The sequence below is a fragment of the Macaca mulatta genome, chromosome 19 (genome assembly GCF_049350105.2).
Source record: "Macaca mulatta isolate MMU2019108-1 chromosome 19, T2T-MMU8v2.0, whole genome shotgun sequence".
Classification (NCBI taxonomy): domain Eukaryota; kingdom Metazoa; phylum Chordata; class Mammalia; order Primates; family Cercopithecidae; genus Macaca; species Macaca mulatta.
The window spans coordinates 15,401,180-15,422,642 of NC_133424.1; the positions used below are offsets into that span (position 1 = coordinate 15,401,180).

A 21,463-nucleotide genomic window follows, 5' to 3' on the forward strand; every position below is an offset into this window, starting at 1 on the left:
GTGGCACCATCACAGCTCACTGCAGCCTCAAACTTCAGGGTTCAAGGGGTCCTCCTGCCTCAGCCTCCTGAGGAGCTGAGACTACAGCTGTGCACCATCATGCTTGGCTAGTTTTTTCCTTAATTTTTTTTTTTTTTTTTTTCTGTAGAGACGAGATCTCGCCATGCTGTCAAGAAAATGCTATTATTTATGGAGCACTTAATTTGCACCAGGTCCTAAGTATTTTTTAAATCTATTTTAACTCATTTACTCCTCAAAACATCTGCAATCATGTTGTCATTCCCATTTGACAGAGGAGGAAACTGAGGCACAAATGACTGACCCAGCTGAGAAGATCCACAGGCGGGCAGCGCAGCCCCGGAGTCCCTGTGATGCGCCCAGGAGAGAGTCTCTATGGGCGCTAACACGTCTTTGCACCTCCGTGGCCCTGAGGCTTAGCAGGCGTCTGTGTCCAGCCAGAATTCAAGGACTCGGTTTTCTGTTCCTTATATTCATATTTATTTTTAGGTTTCTCTACTATTTGGGGCAATGAGGAGGGATTTTCAATGAGGATGCCGAAATCAAGTATCCTTGTTACACGAATAAATTCAAGATGCAGAAGTGATGAATGCTAAGGAAAATATAGTTCAATTGTTCAAAGGGGGAGATTGCAGCAATGGGGAAAAAAAGTCACTAATGACTGAAGTCAGAGAACTATTGTCCTGGGAGTAACCAAACATCCCCAGTCCTAGAATTTACCCCTTCCTGTCCCGGACTCCTGTGGGGGTGGCCACGGGCTGTGGGGGAGGGGAATGAACATCAGCAGAAGCTGGAAGGAGAGAGGCCAGACCAGCTCTGGAGGGATTTTGCCTTTTTTTTCTCAGAAAGCCAGAAACTCCAGCTAGAACCCCAGGGCTCAACGTCCCTTCTCTGCAGATCAGACGGGGAGGTCAGACAGCTGGCGTCTGCAGAATCTCAGGGAGGCACGAGGCACTTCCTGACGCCGGGGGTTGTCCCTACCCCCATTCATGGTGATCATTGACACTTTTTTATTTTATTTTATTTTACTTTATTTTAGAGACAGAGTCTGCTATTGCCCAGGCCGGAGTGCAAGAGCGCCATCTCAGCTCACTGCAACCTCCGCCTCCCGGGTTCAAGCGATTCTCCTGCCTCAGCCTCCCAAGTACCTGGGACTACAGGTGCCCACGACCACACCTGGCTAATTTTTATATTTTTATTTTATTTTATTATAGATTTATTCATTCATTTATTTATATTGACTCCTGGGTTCAAGAGATTCTCCTGCCTCAGCCTCCCAATTAGCTGGAATTACAGGTGCAAGTCACCATGCCCGGCTGATTTTTGTATTTTTAGTAGAGACAGAGTTTCGCTATGTTGGTCAGGCTGGTCTCGAACTTCTGGCTTCAAGTGATCTGCAAGCCTTGGTGTCCCAAAAGTGCTGGGATTACAGGCTTGAGCCACCATACCCGGCCTGAAACATCCTTTTAAAATTTTTATTTTATTTATTTTTATTATTTATTATTATTATTTTTTTCTGAGACAGAGTCTTGCTCTGTCACCCAGGCTGGAGTGCAGTGGCACTATCTCGTCTCACTGCAACCTCTGCCTCCTGGGTACAAGCAATTCTCCTGTCTCAGCCTCCCTAGTAGCTGGGGTTATTGGCACATGCCACCGCCTCTAGCTAATTTTTGTATTTTTAGTGGAGACAGGGTTTCACCATGTTGGCCAGGCTGGTCTTGAACTCCTGAACTTGTGATCCACCCGCCTTAGACTCCCAAAGTCCTGGGATTACAGGCATGAGCCACTGTGCCTGACCCTGAAACACTCTTACCCTGAATAACCTCGGGGTTCGCTCCCTTCTCTCTTCAACTTTTGGCTGAAACATATTTTGACCTACACGCCTCATCCAAAATGTAAACTCCTCCCATCCTCAGCACTCCAAAACCCTTCCTGGCTTTTTTTTTTTTTTTTTTCAGATGAAGTCTCACTCTGTCACCTAGATTGCTGGAGTGCAGTGGCGTGATCTCAGCTCACTGCAAGCTCTGCCTCCCAGGTTCAAGTGATTCTTCCGCCTCAGCCTTCCAAGTAGCTGGGATTACAGGCATGCAACCACCATGCCTAGCTAGTTTTTTGTATATTTAGTAGAGACAGAGTTTCACCATGTTGGCCAGGCTGGTCTTGAACTCCTGTCCTCAAATGATCCACCCGCCTCAGCCTCCCAACGTGCTGGGATTACAGGCGTGAGTCACCATGCCCCGAGGCTTTTTTTTTTTTTTTTCTTTGAGACGCAGTCTCGCTCTGTCGCCCAGACTGGAGTGCAGTGGCCAGATCTCAGCTCACTGCAAGCTCTGCCTCCCGGGTTCACGCCATTCTCCTGCCTCAGCCTCCCGAGTAGCTGGGACTACAGGCGCCCGCCACCTCGCCCGGCTAGTTTTTTGTATTTTTTTAGTAGAGACGGGATTTCACCGTGTTAGCCAGGATGGTCTCGATCTCCTGACCTCGTGATCTGCCCGTCTCAGCCTCCCAAAGTGCTGGGATTACAGGCTTGAGCCATCGCGCCCGGCTGCCCCGAGGCTTTCTTGAGTCTCTCCTGTACTTCTCACCATCTCTCTTCTTCCCTTGCAACCATCTGCCCTCGAGCCGCATTAGGCTCTCAGCCCCCTGGGTGACTTTTGTCTTGTTCTCTGCAGAGCACGAGCACAGAGCCTGTACTGAGCGGAGCCCCATATGGTAAACCATGCAAATCAGTACTCCTGCCCCTCCACTGCCGCCCAGCTAGGGGAAGCCTCCTTCAGCCTTGCTGATCCGGTCCCTGCCGGGGTATCTGCCTATGTTTCTCTGCCTTCTCTTCATCCTGAAGTCTCAGTCCGGCTGACCTATTTTGCAGCTTCTGGACAACCTCATGACTTTTATTCTGCAATGATGGGGTCGGGAACGTGGTCCTCATTTGTCAAAAGGGGAACTGGCATCTGGGGGTTTCAGGCCACTGGCCCCAGGTTGCTCAACTCAGAAGTAACCTAAGATTGCCTGTAATCCCAGCTACTTGGGAGGCCGAGGCAGGAGAATTGCTTGAGCCCAGGAGATGTAGGTTGCAGTGAGCTGAGATCGCGTCATTGCACTCCAGCCTGGGCGATAGAGCGAGACTCCGTTTCAAAAAAAAATAATCAACCCAAGATTTTCCAAGCAATAATAATAATAATGGTATTATTAATTATATTAGTATAATTTATTATTATTATTATTTTAGAGATGGGGTCTCTGTTACCCAGGCTGGAGCACAGTGGCACAGTTATGGCTTAAGGCAGCCTGCACATCCTGGGCTCATGAGATCCTCCTGCCTCAGCCTCCCAAGTAGCTGGGACTACAGGCACATGCTGCCATGCCTGGCTAATTTTTTACTTTTTTTTTTTTTTGGCAAGGGGGATGGAATCTTGCTCAGTAGCTGGGATTACAGGCACACGCCACCACGCCCAGCTAATTTTTGTACTTTTAGTAAAGATGGGGTTTCACCACGTTCACTACGTTGGCCAGGCTGGTCTCAATCTCCTGACCCTCAAGTGAACCGCCCACCTCAGCCTCCCAAAATGCTGGGATTACAGGTGCACACCACCATGCCCAGCCACACCCCTTTCTGAATGAAGTCGGGCGGGCGGGGTGGGGGAAGTCTTAAATTGCAGTGAGACAGATTCCATAGTAGAATCTTGAGCAGAAAAAGTCTCCAAAGCCCCACAGGAAAAAGCCACCTTGCGAAAAAGCTCAGACACAAAGATAATAAAATGAGATTTGTTTTCAGGATACAAACATACGCAAGAAGACTTTAAAAGATAAACAAAGCAGCCAGGTGTGGTGACTCACGCTTATAATTCCACCACTTTGAGAGGCCGAGGCGGGCGGATCACCTGAGGTCAAGAGTTCAAGACCAGCCTGGCCAATATGGCGAAACCCGGTCTCTACTAAAAGTACAAAAATTAGCCGGGTGTGGTGGTTGCATGCCTGTAATCCCAGGTACTTGGGAGGCTAAAGCAGGAGAATTGCTTGAACCCGGAAGGCAGAGGTTGCAGTGAGCTGAGATTGCGCCACTGCGCTCCAGCCTGAGAGACAAGAGCGAGACTCAGTCTAAATAAAATAAAACAAAATAAAATAAAAAAATACATAAACATAAACAAACAAACAAACAAAAATAAACGAGGCTGGGCCAGGTGCAGTGGCTCATGCTCATAATCTCAGCTACTTGGGGATGCCAAGGCAGGAGGATCGCTTGAGCCCAGGAGTTCGAGACCTTCCTGGGCAGCATAGTGAGACCCCCCATCTCTACAAAAATAAAAATAAAAAATTTGCCAGGCGTGGTGACTCGCACCTGTAGTCCCAGCTACTCAGGAGGCTGAAGTGGGAGGGTGGCTTGAGGCCAGGAATTTGAGGCGGCAGTGAGCTGTGTGTGATCATGCCACTGCACTCCAGCCTGGGTGACAGAGCAAGACCCTGTCTCAAAAATAAATAAAGTAAAAAATGAGTTAACTGAGCAAAGAAATAAGGGGCAAAGAATATTTGGGGTGGTGGTAATCAGCAAGATAAAGATGGGAGCATGGGAACAAGGTCACGTCTCATTTCTTGGTGAATGATATGCAAATTTATTTTTAAATTTACTTATTTTTTTTGCAAAGCAAAATTCTTTATTCCCACAAACTGTGAACAATTTGCATAGAAGTTTCCACATGCAAATGTTTCCTAAAATGATGGCTTTTTTTTTTTTTTTTTTTTTTTTTTTTGAGTCTCTTGCTCTGTCAACAGACTGGAGTGCAGTGGCACAATCTCAGCTCACTGCAACCTCTGCCCCCCAGGTTCAAGCCATTCTCCTGCCTCAGCCTCCCAAGTAGCTGGGATTACAGGTGCCCGCCACCATACCTGGCTAATTTTTTTTTTTATTTTTAGTAGAGACGGACATGAATCACTGCGCCCAGCCAAAATGATGGCTGTTTAACATAATGCCATGTAACGCAGGTATGTGGTGTTTTGTGGTTATATGCAGATGTGATTTTATCAGAGACCAAAGCAAAAATAAAGAGAATTCTGAAAAGAGTTCGTATCAAGGAAGATAAAATCAGCCAGGGAGAGTGGCTTACGCCTGTGATCTCAGCACTTTGGGAGGCCGAGCCGGGAGTTTGAGACCAGCCTGGGCAATATGGTAAAACCCTGTCTCTACAAAAAAATGCAAAAATTAGCCAGGAGTGGTGGCGTGTGCCTGTAATCCCAGTTACTCAAGGGGCTGAGGTGGGAGGATCTCTTGAGCCCAGGAGTTCAAGGTTGCAGTGAGCTATGATCTCGCCACTGCACTCCAGCCTGGGCCACAGAGTGAGACTGTCTCAGAAAATAAGTAAAATAAAGTTGACCATGGATAGACCGATGGTCCCAAGAATTATACTGTTTCATGGATTCTATAAACCTGAGGCTCTATACAACTATTTAAAAAAGAATTTTAAAATGTTTGCAGGTTTTAAGGAGAAGCATTTAGAGGAAGCAAAGGAGAGAGTAGGGTGGGGGAGGGGAACAGCTCGGGGCGAGGGGGCGGGTGGCTGTGGGGGTGGGGAACTGGTGGGAGCCAACAAGAAGCTCCGAACTAGGAATGCTGTGTGACACTTGGTGGCATTTTTGTCACTTTCTTGCAGCTCTCAGTGTCTTTCCCTTTTGCAAAGACTTCTGAGCTGGGTGGTGCCGATGTCCCGATAAGGATGGGGTCAGGCTTCTGGGGGTACTGGGAGGACGGAGGTCTCAGGGGGTACTGGGAGGACGGAGGTCTCAGAATCCTTCCCTTGACTTTGGATGGGTGGGGAAGGGCAGGGGAGGAAGGGGGCTTATTTAGGCTGGGTGCCCACCCGGGTCAACCCCTCCTCATGCATCTGGGCCTCTTCTGTTGTGGGCTTGTGGGTTCCCGAGAAATAGGGCCACAGATGGCACTGCCAGTCCCAGCCAGTTGCAGAAAGAAGCGATGGGAAAGCGTTGGTGAGAATCAGTCCATCCCCAGGGATCTGTGCCTCGGCTGGAGCTCCCTCCCTTTCACTTCTTTCTAAGCATAGAAAGCAGTTTGCGGCTCCTCAAAAAGTTACATGCAGAGCGACCCTGTGATCCAGCCATTCTGTTCCTGGGTATACACCTGAGAAAACTGAAGGCAGACACTCAAACGGATACTTACGTTTATTTTTATTTTTTGAGATGGAGTCTCACTCTTGTCCAGGCTGGAGTGCAGTGGTGCGATCTCAGCTCACTGCAACCTCCACCTCCCGAGTTCAAGCAACTCTCCTGCCTCAGCCTCCCGAGTAGCCGGGATTACAGGCGCGTGCCACCATGCCAGCTATTTTTATTCATTTTTATTTTTATTTTTATTTTTAGTAGAGACAGGGTTTCACCATGTTGGTCAGGCTGGTCTCAAACTCCTGACCTCAGGTGATCCCCTCACCTCGGCCTCCCAAAGTACTGGGATTACAGGTGTGAGGCACCACACCTGGCCTCATTTATAGTTACTTTTTGTGTATGATTATGAGGTAGGGTCTAAGTTCTTTAATTATTATTATTTTTTGCATATGTATATCCTATTCTTGGGAAAATTTAAAAGGGATTATTTCTGTTTCTGGTTACGCAAGCATTCAGCGTGTGCTCCCCTGCCTCCCCAGCGTGTACTCCCCTCTCCCACTAGGGTCAGGGCAGGGCTGGAGAAGCAAAAACCATAACTAGAAGAGACTTTCCCAACAGGATGTTGCCCAACCCTGGCCGGGCTGACGTCCAGCCTCGAGGGTCCTTATCGGCAGTGCAATCGCAACTGTGACTAAACCAAGCCATCCACAGCCTGACGCCCCCACACCCTTGACCTTCCCTTTAGCTTCGGGCTTGAGCAGGGCTTTGATACTCAAATAGAGAAAGGAGACAGCAAGACCCTTTTGCCTTCTCAGAGGGGGCACCCCCTTCTCTGATGCCTTCACAGGTCCTGCCTCTCTGGGACCCGGCTTCCCTCCTGGCCACCCCACCACCTCCCCAGCCACACCCCATTTCCACCCATCTAGAGAGGGCGAAACACAAACAATCCTGGGACATGGTGGGGGTGGGGGCTCCCTGACTCCTGGGATGGGGAACTCTGGGGTGGCCTGTCCTCCCAGCTCCTCGCCCCACTGGTGCCTCTCCCCATGAGTCGTGGGAAAAGGCAACAGAACCAACCGCAGGGAGATATGAAATCTCTTCCTGTATCTGTGACAGCTGTTTTGTTGGTGTGGCCATCTATTCTTCCTGTAAACACCTGAATCTGTTCAGACCAAGCTCTTCCTCTCCCCCAGAACCTTCTATGACTCCCACCTCCCCCAGTACAATCCAGTCTTCCCCAAGGCTCACAAGGCTTAGCTGTGTGATTTGCCCTGTCACTTCCAGCTCTCTTCCCCTCATTCACTTGGCTCCAGCCACATCAGCTTCCTCACTGTTACTCAAATAAATATGCCAGGCCCAGTCCAGCCTCAGGGCCTTTCCATGCGCTGTTCCCTTCACCTGGAACACCTTTCCCTCAGAATGTTTATCTTTCAATTATTTTGTTTTTTGAGACAGAGTCTTGCTCTGTCGCCCAGGCTGGAGTGCAGCGACACGATCTTGGCTCAGCGCAACCTCTGCCTCCTGGGTTCAAGCCATTCCCCTGCCTCAGCTTCCCGAGAAGCTGGGACTACAAGTGTGCATCACCACACCCGAATAATTTTTGTATTTTTAGTAGAGATGGGGTTTCACTATGTTGGTCAGGCTGGTCTCGAACTTCTGACCTCAAGTGATCTGCCCGCCTCAGCCTCCCAAAGTGCTGGGAATACAGGCCTGAGCCACTGCGCCCAGCCTCCCCCAGAGATCTCACTCTCACTATTTCTCTTTTTTTTTTCCTTTCTCTCTCTCTCTTTTTTTTTTTTCAATGGTGTCTCATTCTGTTGCCCAGGCTGGAGTGCAGTGGTGCAATCATAGCTCACTGTAACCTCAAATTCTTTGGCTCAAATGATCCACCTGCCTCAGCCTCCCAAGTAGCTGGGACTACAGGTGCACGCTACCACACCCAGCTGATTTTTCTTATTTTTTTATAGAGACGGGGTCTTGCTATGTTGGCCAGGCTGGTCTTGAACTCCTGGGCTCAAGCGATCCTCCTGTTTCAGCCTCCCAAAGTGCTGGGATTACAGTCATGAGCCACCTCACGTGGCCCCTCTCACTCTTTTGTCTGCCTCACGTATTTGCTCAGAGGTCACCTCCTCAGGGAGGCCTTCCCTGACCAAACCCCATTTAAAACGTCAGCTTCCGTCCCCCAGTTCCTTTCTAACCTTTCCCCTCTGTTTTATTTTCCTCTATAGCACATCACCTTCGAATATTTTAATTCATGAATTTACATAGAGTGGCAGCCCCACGAGGGCAGGGGTTTTTCTGTCTTGTTCACTGCTGTATCCTCAGCCCCTAAAACAGGGCCAGGCACACCACAGGTGCTCAATTAATGTTTCTCAGCTGGATGCGGTGGCTCAGGCCGGTAATCCCAGCACTTTGGGAGGCCGAGGTGGGCGGATCAACTGAGGTCAGGGGTTTGAGACCAGGCTGGCCAACATGGTAAAACCCTGTCTCTACTAAAAATACAAAAATTAGCTGGGCGTGGTGGCGCATGCCTGTTATCCCAGCTACTCAGGAGTCTGAAGCAGGAGAATCGCTTGAACCTGGGAGGCGGAGGTTGCAGTGAGCTGAGATCATGCCACTGTACTCCAGCCTGGGCAACAGAGCGAGACTCTGTCTCGAGAGAGAGAAAAAAAAAAAAAAAAAAACAAGGAAGGAGGGAGGGAGAGAAGAAGGAAGGGAGGGAGCAAAGGAGGGAGGGAGAGGTGGTCAATTTTTGAAGACTATTCTAGTTGCAAGTAAAAAATCCAAACCCCAATTGGCTTAAAGAAAAAATAATGATAATTTATTGGTTTGTGTCACTGAAAAGTCTAAGATATGTTGGTTTCAGGGACAGCTGGACCCACAGGCTCAAACAAAGTAATCTGGCCGGGTACGGTGGCTCATGCCTGTAATCCCAGCACTTTGCGAGGCTGAGGCAGGAGGCTCACTTGAGCCCAGGAGTTTGAGACCAGCCTGGGCAACATAGTGAGATATCTCTTAAAAAAAAATTAAAAAATAAGGACGGAGGATCACTCAAGCCTGGGAATTGAGGCTGCAATGGAACCATGATGGTGCCACAGCTGAGAGAGTCACCACGCCCAGCCTCCTTCCTTCTTTCTATTTCTATATATACATATATATGTGTGTGTGTGGGTATGTGTGTATATATATATATTTTTTTTCCTTCGGGGCTGAGTCTCTCTGTCTCCCAGGCTAGAGCGCAGTGGCATGATCTTGGCTCACTGCAACCTCCGCCTCCCGGGTTCAAGCAATTCTCTTGCCTCAGCCTCCCGAGTAGCTGGGACTACAGGGGCACGCCACCACGCCCAGCTAATTTTTGCAGTTTTAGTAGAGATGGGGTTTCACCATGTTGGCCAGGATGGTCTCAAACTCCTGACCTTGTAATCCACCCACCTTGGCCTCCCAGAGTGTTGCGATTACAGGCGTGAGCCACTGCGCCTAGCCTCTAATTTTTGTATTTTTAGTAGAGACAGGGTTTCACCATGTTCCCCTGGTTGGTCTCGAACTCCTGACCTCAAGTGATCCACCCACCTCGGCCTCCCAAAGTGCTGGAATTACAGGTGTGAGACGCTGTGTCAGTCCTCTAACCCCTTACGACTGACCCATCACGGAGCCTTGCTCACTTGCCCTGCTCTGGCCTCTGGTCCCCTGTCCCAAAGCTTTGCCTACAATCCCCCAAGTTCACTCCTTGCCCACCAGACCCCCATGGCCACCACAGTCAGGTCTGAAACTCTGAGAGGGCTGTTGTCATCACCCCCATTTCACAGATGAGGAAACTGGGCCCTTGTTGAGACCCAGCCAGGATCTCAACAAGGCAATTTACATAAGAGAGGTACAAGTGTGGCCAGGGGCAGTGGCTCATGCCTGTAATCCCAGCACTTTGGGAGGCAGAGGCAGAAGGATCTCTTGAGGCCAAAAGTTTGAGACCAGCCTGGGTGACATAGCAAGACCCCATTGCTACAAAAAACAATTTTAAAATTACCCGATGTGGTGGTGCGTGCTTGTAGTCCCAGCTACTTGGGAGGATCGCCTGAGGCCAGGAGTTCAAGGCTGCAGTGAGCTATGAGCACACCACTGCACTCCAGCCTGGGCAACAGACTGAGACCCTGTGTCTAAAAAAAGAGAGCGAGGGCTGGGCGTGGTGGCTCACGCCTGTAATCCCAGCACTTTGGGAGGCTGAGGTGGGCGGATCACTTGAGGTCAAGAGTTCGAGACCAGCCTGACCAACATGGTGAAACCCTGCTTCTACTAAAAACATAAAAAATTAGCTGGGTGTGGTGGTGCACGCCTATAATCCCAGTTACTGGGGAGGCTGAGGCCTGAGAATCACTTGAACCCGGGAGGCTCAGGTTGCAGTGAGCCGAGATTGTGCCACTCCATCTCAAAAAACAAAACAAAACAAACAAACAACAACAACAAAAACAAGAAACAGAGAGAGAGAGAGAGACAGAGAGAGAGAGAGAGCAAGAGGGAGGTAAAAGTGTAATAAGCTGGAGAATTCTCAGCAGGGAGTGGTTCAGGGGGAGACAGGGTGGTCAGGGAAGGCTCCCAGGAGGAGGTGACATTTCAGGACAAAAGCTTCTCATACGCAGCACCATCAGGGGGAGAGTAAGCCAGGCAAGGGGAACTCCAGGGACAAAGGCTCTGAATTGGGAGCCAGTGTGGTATATCCAAAGCCCATCAAGGCGGTTAGGAGGAAGGCAGGGAGATGAGGGCTGGGAAGTGGGCAGGCCCTAATGCTTACATTACTACAAACCCAGGCAGAGAAGCAATAAGCTGGATGAGCTGTGGATGAGTGCTGCTTCCTTGGTGCCCACCAGGATTTCTTCTCCAGGGACAGCCTTCATTTCCTGCTCACTCTGCCTGGCGCATCGCAGCCTTGGCCCCATATGACAGGTGAGGAAACTGAGACTCTAGGCAGCATTCCCATGCCTGGAACCATCAGCTCCAGCTTCCCCAGGCCCTGCTACCCTCTAGGTGGGAGAGAATTCTAGGAGCCCTTGGCCTACCTGGGAGGGTGACTTGGGGTCCTGAAGACTTGGTCACCTCTTCCAGGAAGTCTTCCTGTCTTGAGCTGGCCGGGAACCTTTCTCCTCTGAATCCCGCTCTTGCTTGTGGCAGGCCTGGCAAGTGTGTTCTCCGCGGGGAGACTGGTGGTTTCCGATCCTCCAGACCCCCCCAGCCCACCGTGCCCCTCCTTGCAGGAAAATTCGAAAAAGCAAAAGGGAGGGGGCAGTTCAGGAAGGGAAAATATTTTGATTCTCTGAAGGCACGAAGATTGCCTGATTCCCAACCAATTAGGGGTAATTAACCCTTCACAAGGTAGTAATTAAGTCTGTGCCTCTGAAACCTTAATTACAAGCTCCAACAGGCTCTGCCCTCTCCCCAGTAGCCAGGCAGCCCCCAGAACTGAGGCCAGGCTGTGGAGACCGGGTGTACCCCTTCTGCACTAGCGGGGAGTCAGGGACAGGGCTCTGCTCCCCTCCTGGGGCTGAGCGAGACCCACAGCCTCTCTCGTGGCCACCCCCAGGCAGGGATCCCAAGAGCAATGTTCGAGAAACCAGATCTCTTCCCTGCATAGTCCCTTTTGGGGTTGTCAGGGCACACGGGGAGACTTTGCTTTTGGGGGTATGAAGGCAAAGGGGGCAGGCTCGGCTGGGGTTCGTGTGTGGGGCTGGCAATCTTTTTTTTTTTTTTTTGAGACGGAGTTTCGCTCTTGTTGCCTAGGCCGGAGTGCAGTGGTGCAATCTCGTCTCACTGCAACCTCTGCCTTCCACGTTCCAGTGATTCTCCTGCCTCAGCCTCCTGAGTAGCTGGGATTACAGGCACGCGCCACCACGCCCGGCTAATTTTGTGTTTTGTACTTTCAGTAGAGACAGAGTTTCATCATGGTGGCCAGGCTGGTCTCAAACTCCTGACCTCAGGTGATCCACCTCCCTTGGCCTCCCAAAGTGCTGGGATTACAGGTGTGAGTCGCCGAGCCCTGTCAATCTTCAAGACCATTTTTCTCTAGCCTGGCAGAGCTGAAGTAGAGACACCCCCCAGCTCCAAATGGAAGTGACGATGCCAAGCATGTGATTATCCTCACTAAGGACCACAGGGAGGACAGCGGGCTCAGAGAGGACAGAGGACACTTTTTGGTGGAGGCACTCACTGCAGTCCCCAGGCCGACAGAGGTGGGAGACCCTTGGCCGTCTATTGTCTCTTAGTATCAAGAGACCGAAGAGCTATAATCCCAGCGCTTTGGGAGGCTGAGGTGGGAGGATCACTCGAGGCCAGGAGTTTGAGACCAGCCTGGGCAACGTAATGAGACTCTGTCTTGATGAAAAAAGAATTTAAATTAGTCGGGCATGGTGGTGAGCACCTGTAGTCCCAGCTACTGAGGTGGGAGAATCTTTTTTATTTATTTATTTTTTTGAGACAGAGTTTTGCTCTGTCACCCAGGCTGGAGTGCAGTGGTGCGATCTCAGCTCACTGCACTTTCTGCCTCCCAGGTTCAAGCGATTCTCCTGCCTCAGCCTCCCGAGTAGCTAGGACTACAGGCGTGCGGCACCAAGCCCGGCTAATTTTTTTATATTTTTAGTAGAGGGGAGGTTTCTCCATGTTGGCCAGGCTGGTCTGGAACTCCTGACCTCAAGTGATCCTCCTGCCTTGGCCTCCCAGAATGGGGGGATTACAGGTGTGAGCCACTGCGCCCAGCCAGAGGTGGGAGGATTATTTGAGCCCGGGAGGTTGAGGCTGCAGTGAGTCACGGTCATGCCACTGCACTCCAGCTTGGGCAACAGAGCGAGACCCTGTCTCTAAATAAATAAATAAATAAATAAATAAATAAATAAAGGAGGCTAAAGCTAAGTATTGTTTTTCCTTTTTTTTTTTTCTTTTTTCTTTGCTTTTTTGAGGCAGAGTCTTGCTCTTTCACCCAGGTTGGAGAGAAGTGGCACGATCTCGCCTCACTGCAACCTCTGTCTCCCAGGTTTAAGCAATTCTCCTGCCTCAGCCTGCTGAGTAGCTGGGATTACGGGCGCCTGCCACCAGGCCTGGCTAATTTTTGTATTTTCAGTAGAGAAGGGGTTTCACCATGTTGGCCAGGCTGGTCTCGAACTGCTGATCTCAGGTGTACCACTGGCCTCGGCCTCCCAAAGTACTGGAATTACAGGCGTGACCACTGTGCCTGGCCAGGCCACTGCTCCTGGCCTCTTTTTACTTTTAGAGACAGGGTCTTGCTCTGTTGCCCAGGCTGGAGTGTGGTGTTGCCTTCATGGCTCACTGCAGCCTCCACCTCCTGGGCTCAAGTGATCCTCCCGCCTCAGCCTCCTGAGTGGCTGGGGTTACAGGTGTGTGCCACCATGCCCAGCTAATTTTTTGTATTTTTAGTAGAGACAGGGTTTTACCATGTTGGCCAGGCTGGTCTCGAACTCCTGACCTCAAGTGATCTGCCTGTCTCGGCCTCCCAAAGTGCTGGGATTACAGGCTTGAGCCACCACGCTTGGCCAAGAGTCACTGTGTTTAAAAACCATTGTATTTTTTTTTTATTGTAGAGACGAGAAGTCTTGCCATGTTGCCTGGGCTGGTCTCTAACCCTTGGGCTTAAGAGTTCCTCCTGCTTCAGGCTCCCTCAGTGCTGAGATTTCAGGCGAGCACTACCTTGCCCAGCCTAAAAACATTTTTCAATGGATTTTCTAGTTACCCAGAGTGATACAGGATTCCCTCTGGGAAGCTAAAGTCCTTTCTGTCCCTCCTTATCTCAACTCCGAGATGATGGTAGGGAGGGTCTCCTTTTATCCTGCCCTCTTTGCCTTCAAACGCATGTCTACACATGCCTCAGGGGCCTCTGGGTTTCTTGCTGGGTCATAAACTTCTCCTGTCTGGGCTGGGTGCAGTGGCTCACGCCTGTAATCCCAGCACTTTGGGAGGCTGAGGTGAGTGGATGACTTTAGGTCAGGAGTTCGAGACCAGCGTGGCCAACATGGTGTGACCCTGTCTCTACTAAAAATACAGAAATTAGCCTGGTGTGGTGGTGCGTGCCTGTAATCCCAGCTCCTTGGGAGGCCGAGGCACGAGAATCGCTTGAACCCAGGAGACGGAGGCTTCAGTGAGCTGAGATGGTGCCACGGCACTCCAGCCTGGGCAACAAGCAAGACTCGGTCTCAAAATAACAACAACAACAACAATAACAGCAACAACAACAAAACTTCCCCTGTCTGGGTCTCAGTTGCCTCATCTGTAAAATGGGTTTAATGGTCATTGAACCACTTTCAAGGGTGTCTGTGAGGATGGAATGAGTTAGTCGCACAAAAAGCTGGTCCGGGCAGGTCCCTGTACCTGGGTGGAACCCTAGGTGGAATTGGGGGTCTCCTCTCGTGGTCTATATACATCTTGGTAGGAAAACACACCAGGCGTGGATGATTCTGCTGTTTCTCTAGCTCGAGGGCTTGGTGCACAGTGGGTGTGTGTGGCCTAATGCTGCCGGTGCACCCACTGTGTGTCTGCATTTGAATAATATGTGTGCACTCAGCTGTTTCCATGTGGGGCCAGTGGCTTCCCGTAGACCAGGGTTTCTCAACCTCAGCACTCTTGACATTTGGGGCCACATCATTTTTTGCTCTGGGGGACTGTTCTGTGCCTCTGTTCCTCTCTCATGCTATTTTAAGAAAGTCTGTTAAGGCTGGTTTTCCTGGTTATATATTTTCCACTTGAGGAAGAATCTTTTTAGAAAAGGAGGTTGAAGCAGAGGACTTAATCCAAGGTATGTGTGAAATTGGGCCATAGCACCTTACCTATAATGGGAGTTAGCTAAGCATGCTCTATGGACAAGAAAACCTAAATTCTACAGCAACTGAGTGTCAAACATTTCCTGGAAATTTTCTTTTATAATGGTGCCATAAAAAGTTATTTGTAACAAACATGAAAAAGCATTTTTAAAATACTCCTGGCTCAGTGAATAACAGTTCAATATTTTCCTCATTTTCCAGGAGACAGGATCATCTGGTTTAGCTGCTCATTATAATTATCCTGTGAAAGAAGATGTACAAATACTACTATACAAAGAAGTGCAAGACTTGTACATTGAAAATTATGAAACATTGTTGGAAGAAGTTAAAAAGATCTAAAGAAATGGAAAGATATCCCATGTTCATGAATTGGGAGGCGTAGTATTGATAAGACAGAAGTACTCCCCAACTTAATGAATTTAACATAATCCCTACTACAAGCGCAGTTAACTTTTTTGCATAAATTGACAGGATGACCCTAAAATTTATGTGGAATGGTAGAGGATTCACAATAGTCAATGAATGTTGAAAAAGAAGAAATAACTTGAAGACTCACATTTCCTGATTTAAAAACTTACTACAAAGCTACAGTAATCAAGACAGTGTGGTACGGGCATAAGGATTAGACATATAGCCCAATGAAATAGAATTAAGAGTACAGAAATAAACTCTTACATTTATGGTCAATAGATTTTCAACAAGGATGTGAAGACAATTCATTGGGGAGAAAGAATGGTCTACTTAAGAAATGTTTCTGGGACAACTGTATTTCAGCATGCAAAAGAATGAAGTTAAGCCCCTACCTCGCACTGCATTAAAAAATCAACTCTATATGGATCATAGGCCTAAATGTAAGAGCGAAAACTGTAAAACTTGTAGAAAAAAAAAATCGTTTTGACTTTGGTTTAGGCAGTGGATTTTTAGATGTGGCATCCAAAGCACAAGTGACAAAATACAAAATTAGATAAATAGAACTCCATCACAATTAAAAATGTTTATGCCTCAAAATCATCTGGCAAGAGACTTATATCCAGAACATACATAGAACTTTTACAACTTAACTTTTACAACTTAATAAAAGACAAATAACCCAATTAAAAATGGGCAAATAATTTGAATAGGTATTTCCCCACAGAAGATACGCAAATGGTCAATATACACTCGTAAAGAGTCTTATCATAAGTCATTAGGGAAATGCAAATTAAAACCACACTGAGTTACCACTCCACATCTTTTGTAATGGCTAAAATAATAATAATAATAAAAAGACAAGCACTAACAAGTTTTGATGAGAACATGGGAAAATTGGAACACTCCTACATTGTTGGTAGAGATGAAAATGGTGCAGTCACTATGAAAAACATTTTGGCAGTTCTTCAGTGTGTTAAACATAGCATTACCATACAACCCAGTAATTCTACTCCAAGGTATATATTCAAGAGAAATGGAAACATGTCTACACAAAAATTTGTACACAAGACTGGGTGCGGTGGCTCACGCCTGTAATCCCAGCACTTTGGGAACCTGAGGGGGGCGGATCACCTGATGCGAGACCAGCCTGGCCAATATGGTGAAACCCGGTCTCTACTAAAAATGCAAAAAAATTAGCCAGGCGTGGTGGTGGGCGCCTGTAATCCCAGCTACTTGAGAGGCTGATCAAGAGAATTGCTTGAACCTGAGACGCAGCCACCACGCCCATCTAATTTTTTTGTATTTTTAGTAGAGACGGGGTTTCATTGTGTTAGCCAGGAAGTTCTCGATCTCCTGACCTCGTGATCCACTCGCCTCGGTCTCTCAAAGTGCTGGGGTTACAGGCGTGAGCCACCGCGTCCAGCCAACTGTGTGACTTTTAAACCACAGTTTCTGATCTTGTGGCTAATTTGTTAGTCCTACGAAGGCCGTCTAGTCTTCCAGCAGGAAGGGAGTTGGTTTTGGGGAAGGGCTGTTACCGTCTTTGTTTCAAAGTTAAACTATAAACTAAGTTTTTCCCAAAGTTAGTTTTGCCTAAGCCCAGGAATGAGCAAGGTTAGAGGCAAGGTGGAGTTAGTTAGGTCAGATCTCTTTCACCGTCATAATGTTCTCAGTGATAATTTTTGCAAACACAGTTTCCTTGTCACTCTTCTCAATTAGAAATGGAAGGACCAGACTGGGTGCAGTGGCTCATACCTGTAATCCCAGCACTTTGGGAGGCTGAGGCAGGCAGATCATGAGGTCAAGCAATCAAGACCATCCAGGCTGGGCGCAGTGGCTCACGCCTGTAATCCCAGCACTTTGGGAGGCCGAGGCGGGTGGATGACGAGGTCAGGAGATCAAGACCATCCTGGCTAACACGGTGAAACCCCATCTCTACTGAAAATACAAAAAAATTAGCTGGGCGTGGTGGCGGGCGCCTGTAGTCCCAGCTTCTAGGGAGGCTGAGGCAGGAGAATGGCGTTAACCTGGGAGGCGGCGGAGCTTGCAGTGAGCGGGGATCGCGCCACTGCACTCCAGCCTGGGTGACAGAGCGAGACTCCGTCTCAAAAAAAAAAAAACAAAAAACAAAAAAAACCCATCCTGACCAACATGGTGAAACTCTGTCTCTACTAAAAATACAAAAATCAGCTGTGCGTGATGGCACGTGCCCGTAGTCCCAGTTACTCAGGAGGCTGAGGCAGGAGAATCGCTTGAACCCGGGAGGTGGAGGTTGCAGTGAGCCAAGATTGCACCACTGCACTCCAGCCTGGGTGACAGAGTGAGACTCCATCTCAAATAAAATAAAATAAAATAAAACAAAATAAAATAAAATAAAGAAATGGAAGGACCATTTGAAGGACCAATGGAAGGACAAATTGAGTGGGTTACATGAGAAGTTGCCCATTCATCCAGTCTTTCCTGTTCTACATCACTCCCCTGGAAGATGATGGCACTGAGTTAGCTTTAACATGTGCGTGATGGTGAATAATGACGTAATCTTACAGCACAGCTTTCATATAAGGGTGTTACTCAAAATCTCCGTGAAGCTTAACTACAGAGTAGCTAAAAGTTTTTCTAGCTTCGCAGCTTTGTTAATTCTACTTACTTATTCAGGATGTGCATATACTAGTTTAGGTTTACCTATTCAACAAGAATTTATCACACTTTCCTTCTATGTCAGAGATTTTGCTATGCAGAGGGGATATGATGATTTTAAAAAACGAAGGGCCCACCCATCATGAGAATTAATATTTAGATTACTAGGAAAGGATCACTTATGGTTTGAGTTAGCATTCTGTGTATAGAACAAACCCCTTCTATTTACATAGTAATAAGAATGGAGCTTTGCAAAGAATTTCATGTTCATTAGGAAATTTTAATGAACTTAAATTTCATGTTTAAGTTCATGAAATTTATGTGTGTGAGATGTTTAAAAAAAAAATTTAGGTGTGCTGAGATGCTTAAAAAAAAAAATCTAACTTAGGCCGGGCATGGTGGCTCACGCCTGTAATCCCAGCACTTTGGAAGGCCAAAGCGAGAAGATCACGAGGTCAGGAGATCGAGACCATCCTGGCTAACTTCTCTACTAAAAATACAAAAACAAAATTAGCTGGGTGTGGTGGTGCATGCCTGTAGTCCCAGTTACTCAGGAGGTTGAGTTGGGAGAATGGTGTGAACCCAGGAGGCGGAGCTTGCAGTGAGCTGAGATCGCGCCACTGCACTCCAGCCTGGGTGACAGAGCAAGACTCCGTCTCAAAAAAAAATCTAACTTAGATAAGATGAACTGAGAGCAATGTTTTAATTCAGGGGTCAGCAAACTTTCACAGTGAAAAATGTCAGAGAGTAAATATTTTAGGTACGCTTTCCAAGCCAGATGATTTCTGTGACAATTACTCATATCTGCTCTTGTAACATGAAAGCAGCCACAGATAGTATGTACACAAGTGGGTGTGGCTATATGCCAATAAAATTTTATTTGCAAAAAAAAAAAAAACAGAAAAAGGAGCAATTTGGAATGCTGGTCATTCTTTGCATTTAAAACTAGTCTTGATCAAACTGTCTTTTATGGGTTGAATTTTCATTCTCTACAAATTCATATGTTGAAGTCTTTACTGCCAAAACTTCAGAATGTGGGTCTCGGCTATTCTGACCTTTGTGAAGCCAATGTTTAATTTTTTCATTGCAAATATTTGAGATGTTCACAATAGTTTGCATTGCTTATGTGATCATACGTTACATTAAAGCCCTCAGTTAGAAATAGGGCTGTGGCGAATGTAATTAGTTAACCTAAGACGAGGTCCATAGTGGAGTAGAGTTGGCCTCTAATCTGAATGTTGTCCATATAAGAAGGGGAAAATTGGACACAGACACACCTAGAGGGAGAACGTCACATGAAGATGAAAGCAGAGATTGGGGTGATGCTTCTATATTGTCAAGGAAAGCCAAAGACTGCCAGCAACCAGCAGAAGCTAGGGGTAAGTCACGGAACAGATACTTTCTCACAGCCTTCAAGAGGAACCAGCCCTGCCAACACCTCGATTTCAGGCGTCATAGTCTACAGAAATGTGAGACAATCAATTGCTATTGTTTAACTCACTCAGTTTGTGGCACATTGTTACACATGCCCTAGAAAGTTAATATACTGTCTTCAAAAATTGTCAAAATCAAGATGACGCAACATAGTTGTCTGGGGTAACACCTGAGGTTCGTTGTCTCACAGCCGGGGAAAACTAGGATGTGGACACACCAGACCGAGGTTAAGAGCGGAAATTTAATAGGTGAGAGAAAGAGAAGAGCCCTCTGGGGTCCCAGAGAAAATGGATTGCCAGTTCCATGGTGAAATTTATAGGGTTTTATAAACTAGCTTGAGGCGGCGGTGTCTGATTTACATAGGCCATAAAAGATTGGTTGGATCAGGTGTGCCATTTGCATAGCATGTGGAGAAGCTGGCTGCTCCACCCTAATCTTTTATTATACAGATGGGTTCTCTACCTGGCCAGCTCCATGTTGCCTGTTCCTTTACTGTACACGTGGTTGACAAAGAAAAGGAAGAGGAAGCCTCCACGTCGAACATGCCTGGCCCCCAGCTAGCCCTTTTCTATTGGCGCAGCTGCCGGCATTCACTCATGTGAGCTTCCAGCTTGCTCATCTATGTCTGCAGCTCGATTTTTCAGGCGTTCTTTGTTAGAAGTGATTTTGAGGGCTGCTTTTTGTTAATGGGGAAATCTTGCCAAGGATTTATCTACCTAAATAATTTATTTCTAGTTCCTGTATCAAAGACATGATAAGATATGGTAATTCCAGAACTAAAAGAGAATACGTTGATGTTTAGCTACATTCAAGAACCACCAAAAAAATGCCTCCCAATGGTCTAAGCCTTGCTACTTATGAAAGTCCTGCAATGATGTCATCATTATAAAATGTTGCCCTACTGAGGAGTCTCCCCAGGGCCCCCTTCACGTCCGTATTCCTCAGACTGTAGATGAAGGGGTTCAGCATGGGGGTGACCATGGTGTACATCACTGAGGCCACCAGACTTGTCCTAGAAGATGGTATAGCTGCAGAACTGAGATAGACCCCAAGGCCCGTGCCATAGAACAAGCTGACCACTGAGAGGTGGGAACCACAGGTGGAAAAGGCTTTGTACTTTCCCCCAGCTGAGGAAATCCTCAGTATAGAGAAAACAATTTTATAGTAAGAGAAAAGTATTCCAGTAAAGGGAATCACAGCCAGAATGCCAGTTGCAAAGTATATCACTACATTATTGATGAAGGTGTCAGAACAGGCGAGCTTCAGGACTTCAGGAAGATCACAAAAAAAGTGTGGAATTTCCATTTTGGTGCAGAAGGACAGCCTCAAAACAGTCAAGGTCTCGAGCAGGGAACCCATGACACTGATGCACCAGGATTCCAGAACCAGCAGTCCACAGAGCCGGGGGCTCATGATGACCTTGTAGTGCAAGGGGTGACAGATGGCCACAAACCGGTCATAGGCCATCACGGTCAAGAGTAAATTGTCCAGGCATCCAAATGAAATGAAAAAAAAAAATCTGACTGACACAGCCTGCATATGTTATGAATTTGTTCTGTGTCACTATATTCAGTAGCATCTTTGGGATGGTTGTGGAGGTAAAACAGAGGTCCGCAAAGGACAGGTTGGAGAGGAAGAAGTACATGGGGGTGTGGAGGTGGGAGTCTGAGCTGATGGCCAGGATGATAAGCAGGTTCCCAGTGAAAGTGACTAGGTACATGGAGAGGAACAGGCCAAAGAGAATAAACTGAATCTGTGACGTTGCTGAAAATCCCAGGAGGAGAAATTCTGGGGCATGTGTCTGATTTCCTATTTCCATGGGGATGAAATAACTGTCACAAGAGAGGAAAAAGCAACAGTCACTGGCAACATGAAAATTTGGTTACATTTAATTTTAAGTGAAGGAATAAATTAACAAAAGATTGCCTTTTTCTTGCTGTCTTCATCTGGGGGATTTGAAATTCTTCCATCCTTTTCTTTGTTACCATCACGATCTAGAAATGTAGTATTAGTTCCATAACACTTGTACCCTCCATGGCCTGGCT

At 47.5% G+C, this 21,463-nt stretch overlaps 1 protein-coding gene across 1 annotated transcript; it reads right to left on the reverse strand.

Annotated features, from left to right (window-relative positions):
* Nucleotides 1–20,273: 20,273 nt before the first annotated feature.
* Nucleotides 20,274–21,237, reverse strand: OR7C1 (olfactory receptor family 7 subfamily C member 1). The gene is given in 2 exon segments (XM_028839476.2): nt 20,274–20,933; nt 20,935–21,237. Coding segments are annotated over 2 exon segments (963 nt in total).
* Between the last annotated feature and the right edge of the window lie 226 nt (nt 21,238–21,463).